This window comes from Ictalurus punctatus, chromosome 11 (assembly GCF_001660625.3).
Source record: "Ictalurus punctatus breed USDA103 chromosome 11, Coco_2.0, whole genome shotgun sequence".
Taxonomy (NCBI): domain Eukaryota; kingdom Metazoa; phylum Chordata; class Actinopteri; order Siluriformes; family Ictaluridae; genus Ictalurus; species Ictalurus punctatus.
In genome coordinates this window covers 13447966-13462358 of record NC_030426.2, presented here as the reverse complement: position 1 = coordinate 13462358, position 14393 = coordinate 13447966, and the positions used below count along the sequence as shown (strand labels likewise).

The 14393-nt window shown below is 39.0% G+C and overlaps 1 protein-coding gene across 2 annotated transcripts; it reads left to right on the top strand.

The window, feature by feature from the left end:
- The first annotated feature begins 2330 nt into the window (after nt 1-2330).
- Nucleotides 2331-14323, top strand: ddi2 (DNA-damage inducible protein 2). Of its 2 annotated transcripts, XM_017479969.3 has the most exons (10): nt 2331-2753; nt 3323-3449; nt 5690-5935; nt 6056-6182; nt 6616-6743; nt 7096-7224; nt 8387-8490; nt 9084-9276; nt 10571-10621; nt 11306-11444. In XM_017479969.3, exons 1-9 carry the CDS (start codon nt 2616-2618, stop codon nt 10579-10581), a joined length of 1203 nt encoding a protein of 400 aa, XP_017335458.1. In that variant the 5' UTR covers nt 2331-2615; the 3' UTR covers nt 10582-10621; nt 11306-11444. The 2 variants fall into 2 exon arrangements, with proteins under 2 accessions (XP_017335458.1, XP_047014493.1); XM_047158537.2 differs by lacking the exon at nt 10571-10621 and having other exon boundaries at nt 11306-14323.
- The last annotated feature ends 70 nt before the right edge of the window (nt 14324-14393 follow it).

The following is a 14393-nucleotide window of genomic DNA, read 5'->3' as shown; positions in this document are numbered from 1 at the left end:
GAAACACATCTAAAAGCCTGTGCATTCTGTATCATTTTAATGGGTAGCCCAATTTACCTGAGCTTATACAGTATCTTACAAAAGTAAGTACACCTATCACATTTTTGTAAATATTTGATTATATCTTTTCATGTGATAACACTGAAGAAATTACACTTTGCTACAATGTAAAGTAGTGAGTGTACAGCTTGTGTAACAGTGTAAATTTGCTGTCCCTGCAAAATAACTCAACACACAGCCATTAATGTCTAAACCGCTGGCAACAAAAGTGAGTACACCCCTAAGTGAAAATGTCCAAATTTGGCCCAATTAGCCATTTTCCCTCCCCGGGGTCATGTGACTTGTTTGTGTTACAATGTCTCAGGTGTGAATGGGGAGCAGGTGTGTTAAATTTTGGGTCATCGCTCTCACACTCTCTCATACTGGTCACTGGAAGTTCAACATGGCACCTCATGGCAAAGAACTCTCTGAGGATCTGAAAAGAAGAATTGTTGCTCTACGTAAAGATGGCCTAGGCTATAAGAAGATTGTCAAGATCCTGACACTGAGCTGCAGCTGAGCTTAAACCCCAAATTTAACACACCTGCTCCGCATTCACACCTGAGACCTTGTAACACAAACAAGTCACATGACCCCGGGGAGGGAAAATGGCTAATTGGGCCCAATTTGGACATTTTCACTTAAGGGTGTACTCACTTTTTTTGCCGGCAGTTTAGACATTAATGGCAGTGTGTTGAGTTATTTTGAAGGGACAGCAAATTTACACTGTTACACAAGCTGTACACTCACTACTTTACATTGTAGCAAAGTGTCATTTCTTCAGTGTTGTCACATGAAAAGATATAATCAAATATTTACAAAAATGTGAGGGGTGTACTTACTTTTGTAAGATACTGTATATTCATATTTGAGGAGGATTACAGTTTCACTAGCCATCTACCTCACAGCTTTCAGTTGCAAAGAATACATGGAAAAAAGAAGAAGAAGAAAGAAGTAGTGTTCTTATGACTACAAACACATGAATGTATGATTCAGAGGTCTCTGTGAGTCAGGATACTTTTATATGTGCTATATGTGAATTTGAGGTTTTCCATTATCATTTAATCCAAATCCTGACTGTACTTCAGCTAAAAAGGTTGGGGGATTGCGCCGTCTTGTGGAGGATTTAATACTGGACTTTAACTCAGAATTGGATGCAAATAAATGATAATTTGACTCATTTTAAATTCTCAACGGAACGAGCAGTAAGAAATGTATCGTTTTTATCTGTTCTTTGTATGAAACCTCAATTAAATAAAAACGAGAGTTTGTAAATGTACTCTCTACATATATACACTGTTTACAAATTTGCTTAATTTCTAAGACAATGTACAGTTGGCTACAAAAGTTTGTACTCCCCATGCACCTCTATTTTTAGCAGTTTTTCTAGGGAAAAATAAATAAATAAAATTCCAGGATGTTCAAAACGAAATGGGGATGTATTCTACAATATGATAACAACCCAAAACATAAGGCAACATCAACAGAAGAATAATGTGAAAAGAGATTTTGCCTTGACCCTAATTTTGAAGAAGTGAAATTATTGTTCCATAATATAAATCATTTCAGCTAATGTAAATATATGCACAATTAGTAATAAGATGCATATATCATTTGAATTGTAAATGTAAAGACATGTTTATAAACAGTAGTAAATATATAATCATTATATATATATATATATATATATATATATATATATATATATATATATATATATATATATTATAATGTGTGTGTGTATATATATGTAACTACTATAAATAGCATATAATAATAGCATGTAATAGCATAAAGTGAGTAATAATGGGATATATCTTGTGTAGTTTGTTTATAATAATTGTGAAAAACGTATAAATAGTAATATATACTTAAAATCTAAATACCCTTTATTATTGATTTTCATATCTAAAAGTGTGCTTTGTAGATGTGAAATTATTGCTTAATTGTATAAATAATTTTAGGTGAGGTAAACAGTATGTGCATATAAGTGTACATTAATTCTCATTCCATAAAAGTTAATTTTGTAGAAGTGAGATTATTATTGTGAGCGAATGTAGATTATTAGATAAAATGGTGTAAAGCTGTGAGCGATGGTATAGTAAAGAGGTTCGTGTTTTCGTATTGTAGTGCTCGCGCATGCTAGTTTACTTCCGGTTTCACAATAACGCAAGCCACGCCAGTCAATGCGCAGCTTCTCTGATCTACAAATGATAAGAACCGTCAAGCATGTTACAATATGGGCTGTAGATCAGCGAGCTTCCGCGGTGTCGCGCGAAGTCGCACTGTCGCGCTTCAGTTGAGTTTAGTTGAGGGTGTTCACACTGAAAGCAGGTGGATTCTGTATGAGTGACTGAGTGAGGAAAAACAGCTTCTGAAGTAAACCACACCACTATTTGTGTCCATGTGTAATAAGTGTAAAGCGGTGTGAAAGTGAAGAGAATTGCTGTCTGTGTGTGTGTGAGTGTGTGTGAGTGAGTGTGTGTGAGTGTGTGTATGTGAGAGAGAGAAAGAGCAACAGCGAGAGCCGCTGAATCAGCACACTCGTGTCCCGGGCTGCGGCGGTGTTGTTAGCGATGCTGCTGACGGTGTTCTGTGCTCTCGGAGACCGCGGTGAGACCACCTTCGCCCTCGAAGTCTCTCCAGAGCTTGAACTCAGGGATTTTTTGGCTCTCTGTGAGCTCGAATCAGGAATACCGGCAGGGGAGATTCAGGTAAACCGTGTTAAAATAGTAACGAAGTCAGTAAAGGTAGCGGTTTAGCACGATAGCTAGCTTTGGATGATAGTTTGTACAGTAGCAGATAGCACACAGCAGGGAACCAGCGTGTCAGGCTATTAATAGAGCTAAAGTCGCTAACTCAGGTTTGAAGCCCCCCCCCCAACGTTTACACTTATAAAAAAAAAAAAGAACTAAGGGAAAATGTTGTGAAATAGACCTCGGTGTTTAAATCGTCATGCTAGTTAGCCTGGTGTACTGGTTAACGAGTCGAGCTAGTAACGTTAACCTCCTTCACAGGCGCGTTGTTTACAAACAAACAGTAAACAACTGGGTGCTTTTCAAGTCTTTGATATAGTAGATGTCAGTCTAAGACCCGAGCAAAAGCGTGCTTTTAAAATGGAGAGAGAAACTCTCGCTAAATCGTCGTTTTGCTGCCTGAGTCTGCGGTTTAGTTTCGGTTTGCTTTGGCGTGAGACGAAGCTGGGAATCTGTCTCTGTGTCCTGCTTGAGTGAATGTTTAACGTTCTAAAGTCTTTGGTTTTGTTATTTTTTTTCTCCTACAGATCTCCCATGCAGAGCAGCCTCTGAGAGACCTGACCCGAGCCCTGGGGGATTACGGCCTGAAGGATGGAGATGTAGTGGTGTTGAGACAGGCTGAGAGAAGGCCAGCTCCTCAGCCATCCTTCCCAGGTACACTTCCTGTCTGGAGTTCAGGTTTGAAACCAGGGCGGGGTTTATGCTGAAATGTTTTATTGATCGAGGAATTAAAAAGTGAAAATCCGCCCTGAACCGCTTGCGTTTCGCCATCTTCAGGTGGCATCCAGGATTTATTTTGTAGCAAAAATCTGAGTTGATTCAGTAGTAATGATCATTTGTTTCAACTTTAAGCCGGGTGCACACTGTGAGATTTTGAATACTTGTTTGCGAGTGTTGCTTGTCAGACTGTACGATACGATCCCCGCTGTAAGCCGTGTCACACTGTAGGATCTCAGTCGTCGTTAATGTCAGACTGCACGACAGTCAAGATGCGAAAAAACGGATACACACAAGAAGACTCTTGAGAGGACTGTGCCTCAAAACTTCCGACACTGCTAGAATTTAATCGGAAGATTATAGGTTTTGGCCTAGGATTATAGGACTCTTTTAGGATCCTCAAAATTTGTCTCAGATGAGCAAATCGTGGCCAAAATTGTACAATGTGAATCCGGCTTTAAAGCTCTGCTGTGCTGCTCTGTTTAAGTAAAGCGGGGTTTACACTGTACGATTTAGATTTTTTGATTTAGAATCCTATAATTCTAGGCCAAAACCTGTAGTCTTTGATCGATAGTTTGACGCGTTCCCCGACCGCCGATTAATGGTCGTTGCGATCAGATTTTTCCTCCGATTAAATTCTGCCAGTGTCAGAAGATTTGAGGCATAGTCCTGTAGCATGGCTTCTCCTTCTCCGTACAGGTCTTCTTGTGTGCGTCCGTTTTTCACTTCTTGACTGTCATACAGTCTGACATTAATGACAACTGAGATCCTACAGTGTGACACGACTTACAGCGGGGATTGAGTTCGCACAGATTTGGTTGTCTGAGACAAATTTTGAGAATCCTAAGAGAGTCCTATAATCCTAGGCCAAAATCTGTGGTCTTTGATCGCTAGTTTGACATGTTCCCCGACAGCCGATTAATTTTTCCTCCGATTAAAGTCTAGTAGTGTCAGAAGATTTGAGGCACAGTCCTCCCAAGAGTCTTCTTGCGTGCGTCTGTTTTTTCCGTCTTGACTGTCGTACAGTCTGACATTAATGACAACTGAGATCCTACAGTGTGACACGGCTTACAGCGGGGATCGTGTTCGTACAGTCTGACAAGCAACAGTCTCAAACAACTATTAAAAAATCCAAGTGTGCACCTGGCTTTATACGTAGTCCATCCAGCTCTCTCACTTCCTCGTCTGTACACGCCGCTCAAACAGATCAGCTCCTAAAGCTTCAGCTTTCATGCTAACCTCTGTTGTATCTCAGCACAGCTGTGTTAAGCTGTGTTACGTCTTTGATTCTTCCAGTGGATTTCTCCAACACTGAACGTCACTGGAACAGGGTGAGAAAGAAAAGAAGCTGTTGTGCTGCGTCCCAGTTCATCTACTTATACTATGCACTAAAAGTATGTTGAGCAAAATGTCCATACTTTTGAATGTGTAGCAAAAGAGTACTGTATGCAAGTACTGGGACATGTAGCGGAAGAGAACATTGTTGCCTAGTTACACACGTATAGTTCAAGTTACCATTCGTTTGATTGATTTATCCACATTTCATTTACACCTCTGTAAAATGCATCAGAAAGCAAATTGTCATAAAACTCCTCCTCCCTCATGCAAGGAGTTGTGAGCAATATTAGATGAAAAAGTGTCCACGGATCCACACTTCGAAAATATGCTAGAAGTAGACCATCTGGTTACCTTTGAGGTACTCGTCTCAACATACTATGATTTGGGACACACTAATTCTAGTTTCGGATACTATTCAGGACGGACAGTAGGCGAATTGGGACTCAGCATTGCTCTCTTGTTTTAAGTAGCTAACGTTGAAATCCTGTTATCCCTTATGTTTGAGATTTGTTTTTCCTATACTTCTGGACCAGTTTTGTTTCACTTTTGCGAAAGCCATCTCGTAATCAGTCTTTGCGTTAAACTATACTGCTAATATTAGTTATCTAGTCTGATTGATTTTGTTTTTTGTTTTTAAAACATTTGATTTATGTTTTTGTAAAAAAAAATTAAAAATACAAGCCGCACTAAGAGATGGAATTTTAATCATGTCTGTGTCTTAATTAGTGACTACCGAAAGAAGTCTTCCCAAAAATAAAGAGTGAAGTACTGTCGATGACTAACAGCGTTAGACATGGCTTTTGGAATATTTAAAAAAAAAAAAAAAAAATTCCCCCCAGGTCTGCCTCGCATCGATTTTAGCTCCATCTCAGTTCCCGGCACTTCCTCGAACCATCGTTCCACCACACCGGCTCAAACTCCCAGGGCTGCCCAAACACCCCCTGCTGCCTCCCCTGCCTCTTCTCCTCAGGGACTGGACAATCCCGCCCTGTTACGCGATATGTTGCTGGCTAATCCGCATGAGCTGTCTCTGTTGAAGGAGCGTAACCCGCCCCTGGCTGAGGCCCTGTTGAGCGGTGACTTTGGTGAGTACAGATGATTACAGAGAGCCGATGACTGCTTCAGTCAGTGTGGTCAGTGATTGTTGCCTTCTTTGTGACAGTTTTTCACGTGAGATATTTCACTACTGTGTGTCTCTCTCTCAGAGCGCTTCATGAAAGTGCTGCAGGAGCAGCAGCAGGATCGAGCCAAAAGAGAGCAGGAGAGAATCAGACTTCTCACCGCTGACCCCTTTGACCTGGAGGCTCAGGCCAAGATCGAGGAGGACATCAGGTACAACATGGAGTCTGGGTGTAGGTGTTGTGATCTAGTCTATAAGCTCATAATGTGTTGTAAAGCAGTCCAGTCCTATAAAATAAACCTCCACCACATTTAAACGCATGGTAATATACCACTGTCATATTTTGAACATGCGTATAGACACTTCAGTGGCACACTTATGTAAAATGTACATGGGTCGAAGAAGAAATGTTTAAAAATGTTACAGGGAATAATTTGAAGTTTACCAAACAGTGCTCAATGCACCATAATTTAAGCTACCTAATTGTAGTTTAGTTTACGTATATGCTGTGTCTTGAATGGAAAAAGACTGGTTTGTTTCACAGATCAAATACAGATTTAGGAAATGGTGTGCGGATGGATGTGTGTTTAAACATTGAGGTCAGTCATTCTTAGGTAAATTGTCACACTAATTGTATGTTCTCAGGCAACATAATATTGAAGAAAACATGACCATTGCTATGGAAGAGGCACCTGAGAGTTTTGGCCAGGTGGTTATGCTCTACATCAACTGCAAAGTTAATGGACACCCTGTGAAAGCCTTTGTTGACTCGGGTAAATTAGGGATCTTTTATCCACAGTGAACAATGATGAGTCTTTAACCCTGTTTTCATACTGCCGAGCAACAAGTCGCTCATGTTGCTTAAAAGGTAAAAGTTGCTTTTTTTCTTCGGACATGCTTTTGTCCAGCTCTAATATGACAGTCGTACACAAACCCTATAAACTTGTCGGTAAAAACTACACAGGGTCACGTACATTAAAAACATCACTTTGTTGCTTGTTAGTGTGAACACAGGGTTAATTCCTTGCATCACAAGACACTACTTGCTACAGTAAATGTATATACCATAGTACTGTGCTTGTAAGACTCCCATCATAACTAAACACATTCTCTTTCTCATCTCAGGAGCTCAAATGACCATCATGAGTCAAGCCTGCGCAGAACGTTGCAACATCATGCGTCTGGTAGACCGGCGCTGGGCAGGAATTGCTAAGGGCGTGGGCACACAAAAGATCATTGGCAGAGTACATTTGGGTATGGCTTTGGTTATGGATGTGTAAACTTATTTTAGGATATTTTCTGAAGTATGTCCAGGTTCTACATGTTGCTATAAAGATTATAATGGGGGAAAGAACCTGCCTCCATTTTTCTGCCATAAACGTATTTGCATGTACAATCTAAATTCCAAATAAGTTGGGACGCTGTGTAAAATGTAAATAAAACAGAATGCAATGATTTTCAAATCTCATAAACCAATATGTTATTCACAACAGAACATAGAAAACATATCAAACGTTTAAACTGAGTAAATGTACTGTTTTAAGGAAAAAATAAGGTAGTTTTGAATTTGATGGCCGCAACGTGTCTCAAAGAATGGGACGGGGGTAACAAAAGGCTGGAAAAGTAAGTGTTAGTATATGTGAAGGAACATTTCGCAACATTATTCTGATATTGTTCCACAAATTGTAGACGCAGTTTTTTGCAGATTGGTCAACCTCTGCCCATTTTTACTTCTGAGAGACTCTGCATCTCTAAGATTCTCTTTTTATACCCAATCATTTTACTGGACTATGATCAATTAACTTCCAGCTGTTTCTTTTTAGTAACACTTACTTTTCCAGCCTTTTGTTGCCCCGTCCCAGATTTTTTTAGACATGTTGCAGCCATCAAATTCAAAATTACCGTTTTTTTTTTTTTTTTTACTTAAACATTTGACATGTTTTCTGTGTTCTATTGTGAATAACATATGGGTTTGTGAGATTTGGAAATCATTGCATTCTGTTTATATTTACATTTATTTCATTTTACGCAGCGTTGCAAGTTTTTTGGAATTGGGCTTGTATAAGAGTAAAATGTGCATACAATGCCATAAACATGGCAAGTTAATATGTGATGAGAACATTTTACAGCCAAAATAATTCTGTTTTTTCCTTCGAAATGTTTTATTGAGATGCCTTTACTACAAGGAAACATGAATGTTGCAGCGTTGTGGTTTTTGTTTTTGTTTCACTTTTACTTTAAAATGTAAACAAAATCTGACATGAAGCTGTACTGCAGTTTAGTAAGTATAATTATTTAAAGTGTATTGTTTTGTATACTGCATTCTGTCTTTCTTTTCTTAGTTTTTTGTATAATTTCCTGTGTTCTAATTAAGGTGTTTATTTTATTTTGTATTTTGTGTTTCTGTGTGCTCCAGCTCAGGTACAGATTGAAGGGGACTTCCTGCCTTGTTCCTTCTCCATTTTGGAAGATCAGCCTATGGACATGTTGTTAGGCCTTGACATGCTGAAGAGACACCAGGTCTGCTTTCACACTCGGGAGTGTCACCAAAGTGCTACTTACACTGCCCTCAATCCAATAATCATGTGTTGACTTTAGGTGCTTTAAAATGATCACATCTCACTTTTCATTGTTACTGTTTGTACACATGATGATAGCCGTTATTTAAAAGCCATTTTTTGATTCCTACATGGGTGACTCCCACTGAGGTTTCAGAACCTTTTGTGCCGTTGAAAGTGAAGTTCACGAACTATCCTGAAGAGAAGAGCTGCATGGTTCCTGATGTTGTTCACTTTCCATTAATGTTAAAAAAAAAATCACAGACATGCTAAAACTTAAATTTTAGTAACTGTTTAGATAGATTTTTAAGTCTGGGTAATAGAACTTGGTAACAGTATTTCCACCCTAATAGCAGAGACCAAAATTGACTGTAATCTCTCTGATGGATGCAAACCTGAAACGGTTCGCGAGTCTCAATATTATTGTCAACATGACATCTTCATCCACACAATTTTACAATCTGCCGTTTTTATTTATTAAACCTGGAATACAACCTTTTAAGGTTAATAACTGTTTACTGTTGTGCCATATTTTTTTTCTGTCTGTTCTGTCAGTGCTCTATTGATCTTAAGAAGAGCGTGCTGCTGATCGGGACAACAGGGACAGAGACATGCTTCCTTCCTGAAGGCGAGCTGCCTGACTGTGCCAGACTGGCGTACGGGCCGGAAGCGCGAGAGGACTCCCGACCAGAGGAGATTGCAGACCAAGAGCTTGCAGAGGCATTACAAAGATCCATACAGGACAGCGGTGAGCTGCATGCATAGAGAGATACCATCTAGAATCCTGTACACTGAAGTAGACTGGTTAATGGGCTTTACATGGATACAGAACACGGGTAGTTGCCGTATATCTGTCAGAGAAAAGCGCATAGATTTAAAAAGAGGAATATTGTATTGTTGTGTAAGAGTTTTACGTTTACGTTTACGTTTACTGAAGTCAGAGTATTTGTTAATTTCATGAGATTCAGTTTTTTCACAGATTGGTTTTAACGTTTAATTTAATAATGTTATAATAATAATATTTGCTTATGTTATGAGTTTATTAAAAGGTTGAGTCAATTTTACAGTGCAATTCAGAATTATTGGCACCCTTCATAAAAACAAGCACAAGTGATACTTAGCTCATTATTTCTGTTTTCAACATGTAAATAAATTTGTACAATGCCCCTGTATTTTTCAGCTCAAAAGATCACATATATATAATTTTCATGAAGGGATCCAGTAATTCTGGAGGGCACTGTAGGTCCAGTTAAGGTTGTACCAATCTTAACATGGTGTAGCTCAGTGGTTAAGACGTTGGACTACTGATAGGAACATCATGAGTTCAAATCCCAGTACTGACAAGCTGCTACTGCTGGGCCCTTAAGCAAGGCCCCTCAACTGCTCAGCTGTATAAATGAGATAAATGTAAGTCGCTCTGGATACGGGCGTCTGCCAAATGCTGTAAACATAAACATGATAAAATAGTATTCAGTTTTATCTATAAGCTTTATCCAGGGATTGGTGTCGAACATAGTGATATATGAAGCATGTTTTGGATTGTTTGCTGTGCAGCACTAGTAATGTTTCCAGCTCACCAAGTGATGTTCTGTACAGTGTGACAATGTTTCCCCCCCACACACTACTATTACTAAAACTTGAGCTATTCTGACTCAGAATCATGGTGGAAAAACCTGATAGTGGCAAAATGAGGAACTTTGAAGCATAATGTAGATATGCTTCCTCAGTTTTAAATTGGCACCATAACATGAAACGAATATTCTGCTGCATGTCTGTATAATCTCTGACTCAACTAAAACGTTTTAGATGATTATGAGATTGAAATTGTAACCGTTGTAACTCAAAACTATAATAAGTTCACCATGAAAAGAAGTGCGTGAAAGCTACTTGAGGTCACTGTACAAACACATTACGAGATTTTATTCAATACACTTTTTCTCCCTTTATCTCTCGGTCTCTTTTCGGTCTCGGGATGTGTGTGGTTCCTAATTTTCTTCCTACCGTTGCATGTTGTGTGTGGTGTGTGCTCTAACCATGTGCAGGACAACACTGATGCATTGGACAGACAGCTGAACAGGGCCCTCCCTACCCAGGTACAACAGCCACACATGGCCAATGGATCAGTTTCATTATTTAAATATTACATATGGATTCTCATAAACAACCTGATTGCCAAGGGAGAGTTTTAACACAGTACTCACCAAAAGTAGTTTTGTTTTCAATACATTCATGAATTTATGGAAATGTTTGTAGCAGCCTTACTGTACAAATACTTTTAAATACTTTTCTACCATCAGTGTGATTTATACAATTACTTAATGCCAAAATACAAAGTATAATATGTAGCTGCAAAAAAAAAAAGTCTTCAGAATGAAAATAGTTTTATTTTAATTCTGGCTGTTTCTTTCTGTTTCTGACAAACACACAACATATTTACATTAATTAATTAAAAATTTATATGCAACATTCTGAACAATCCAGAAAATTGTAATAGCAAGGTAGGAACTTTGATAGTTTATGTAATGTGAACTTAACATCAGTGAGTTAGAGTAATGTGCTGGCCATTTTACTGATTATTTTCAAGACAATATTCTACATATGGCATGTGCAGGAATTCTTGATTGCTGAGTGTAATTGAATAAAATGTAACATGTGCCTGTTTACAATTCCATGCATGGTTTGTGGTATATGTTAACTCTGTTGCATGTTTTTACAGTGTTTTAATCAAATGTCTATAACGCATGTAGACATAATCATTGTCTTGCCTTCCTCGCTAGAAATTGCAGATGGAAAAACTACCTCACCACAGTCCCCACCACTCCCGCTTCACAAATCTGTTCATACGCCAACCACCTCCTCATCCGCCATACGTCCTAGTCAAAGTTTTACGTTAGACCGCTCCAAGTCTGCTCCAGCCTCCATTAGCCAAAGCCTGCCATCAGAGTCATCATTCAGTCCATCTCAAACCCAGGGAGAAACAAAATCACATCCATCTGACACCCAGAGCATGACTGAACACCACCCAGCGTCTGCGTCATCCCTGCCCTTAAAAGTGGAAGAATCTCCTCAAAACCCTCCCCATGGGCACTTTGATGGTTTCCAACCTCAGTCAACAGCATCACCCATTCTCCCTGCTCAGGAACCATTTTCTAGTACTGTGTCAAATGACAATAAAGGGACTAACTTTGTACTTTGTAGAAAGTCTGTGGCAGATTTAAATGCAGGGGAAGGCATTAAATTACAAGAAACAGAAGAACCAGATTCCCAGACTGGCTCCCAGAATGATGTTTGTTTTCAGGAAGTAGACATGGCAGATTCGGTCGATCCAAAAATAATCGGTGTTCACATAGCTGATAACTTTCAAGAAAACGAGCAAGGTGACATAATGAAAGATGATGTAAAAGGCCAAATGGATCAACTTTCAGAGTTGATGAATCACCACAACCTTCCAGGTCCATCTAGTTCACCTAAAGACCCTCTTGTCCACTCAGAATTTGACAAGAATATGGAAAGTAGGCATGTTTCAAAGAGTGAAATGACTTCAGAAAGGGACCAGTCAGAGAGCGACGGAATCCCTTCTCTGTCTCAAGCCCTGAAGGAACTTCACAAGCTTCTGATGTCCAACAGTAATGCTCAGGCTTGTGCATGGAGCCCTCTATCTGCTACCCATACCAACACCCCAAGACCAGACACTGATGAGGTGGACCATAATCCAACAGGAAAGGATAATGCAGATGTCAACCCAAATGTTATTTCATCTCACACTGCCACAACTAATACAACAGTGTTTGCCAAATCTGAATATGATGCTCTAGAAGAGGATGGTACCTTTGAAGAACTGACAGTAAGACAAGAAGGCAATCAGACTAATGGGTTTGCAAATATCAGCCTTGAGGAGGATATGATGCAGTTCCCTGAAGAAAATCAGGTGGATGAAAATGGGGAAGGCCTTATGTTGGAGCCAGAGGAAGCATCTCCAGCTGAACCATCTCAACAGCATACCTGGTCTGTAGCAGGTGGCTCCTCAGCAGACAATTCCAACCTTGTGTCTGTAGAATCCTCTTATCCATCAATACAAAGTCCCGGGCTGGCTCTTCCCCCTAATCCAGACCCCATACAGCCACCCACACTAACGTTACCTGGACAACACCCTGCAGAGCACATACAGAGGATACAAGCAGCAGGGTTCTCGTCTCATGAGGCAGCTGAAGCACTCGAACAGGCTGAAGGCAGTGTGGAACTTGCCCTACTGGTGCTGCTGGCCAGGAAGATCACTGTGCCCACTTAGATCCATGACAGGCATATTTGCCACATAACTTGGATTCTGTGCTCTTCTTTTTGATGCCCCTTTTTCCTTTATTTGTGCTTAGTTTTGTTTGTCATATTAAATCAGTTTATATGTTCCAATATCTATATAAAAAAAAAGCTTTGGAAGGAACTGTTTAGGCCATTTGCAAGAATAACGGTGATGCCTGAAGTTTTTGTTTTTCTGCTTTCCATGGTTTCCAAGTTCTGAAGGGTTACTGCATTTAACTACCATCTAGTATAAGTTTGTTTGTTTAGTGTTATTGATGGTTACTTGTGTGTAACTTGTCCTTTTGACATGCAAAGACATGAAAATCATTTTAATTAGGATGACCCATGCCTCTAATTAGAGTGGCTGTGAAGCTCAACAGTGAAAGATATTTTAAATTGAGTAGTTTTTTTTTTTTTTCTTTTATCATTATTCTCTAACGACTGTGGATAACTGGACCTTGCTCTTTAAATAAATTTTATAAATAAAATTGGGTGGTTCTTGAACATGCAAAAGCATTTAGTAAAACAAACTGGTTCATCTGTTTTAGGACTTCACCTGCAACCTAAGCAGAATATTTTTTTGTATGTAAACGTTGCTGTATTATGAAAAATGCAGACAGGTCCCCAGAGGCATGTTAAGCCTCAACCTAGAAAAAGAAAAAAAATAGCTGGTGAATCATCGTGGGTATTGCAAGTTACAACGCACATAGATTTAATCCACGTATGGGAAGCCGGCGCAAAAAAAAAATTATACAGCAGCTAGCTGGAACTCCTTTGCTGAATTTGCAATAATTATCAAATACTGTATATTTATTTCTCTCTGATTTTCTGCTCATTTTATATTTGCCAATCCTGTATAACTTGATCATGGTGTTTTATCATGTTTGAATTGGTTGCCTTCAGACTTTGTATACCATATATATGCCCCAGTGTTTGTTAGAGCTGAAAACCATCTTCACCAGTATTTTATTTTATTTTTTCAGTCTTTTTTTATTTTTATAATGAATGGGAAATTATTGGTTGTGGGAGGAAAAGAAGTAATACCAGGAAACTTATGAGAGTCATATTGCATCACCAGTCATCTATCTTTTACTTTTCAGGGATTTCGCAATGGTCTCTGATGCTATTTTTGTTGATATGAAACATGTTCTTAGCATAATTTTGTGTGAAAATATAAAATTATTAGAAAAGTACAAATGGTAGGGACCGGAGGTCTGTTTGGGTTTCAATATTATTTTCACATCAGAGCACATAATTACATGACATTTGCTGATTTGTGTGTGATTCAATTAATTCTCCTACCTTTTATTCCCCCCCATGACTCTGATAATGTTTGGTGGACACCCAGGCTGCTCTGTCTAGCTGTCTTGATTTGCGTGTATAACCTTTGCCATTTTTTAAGGTAGTCTCTGACTCAGCTGTGTTCAAAATTTGGATGATTTACTTTCAACTTGTATACAATTTAAAAACCAAATAAAGGAAAAGGTGTTTCTTTATAACTCCTAAGTGCACGTGTCTTTCATTGTGTAATAGTAAGTATTAGAGACAGCAAGGCAGTGCATTGAAAGA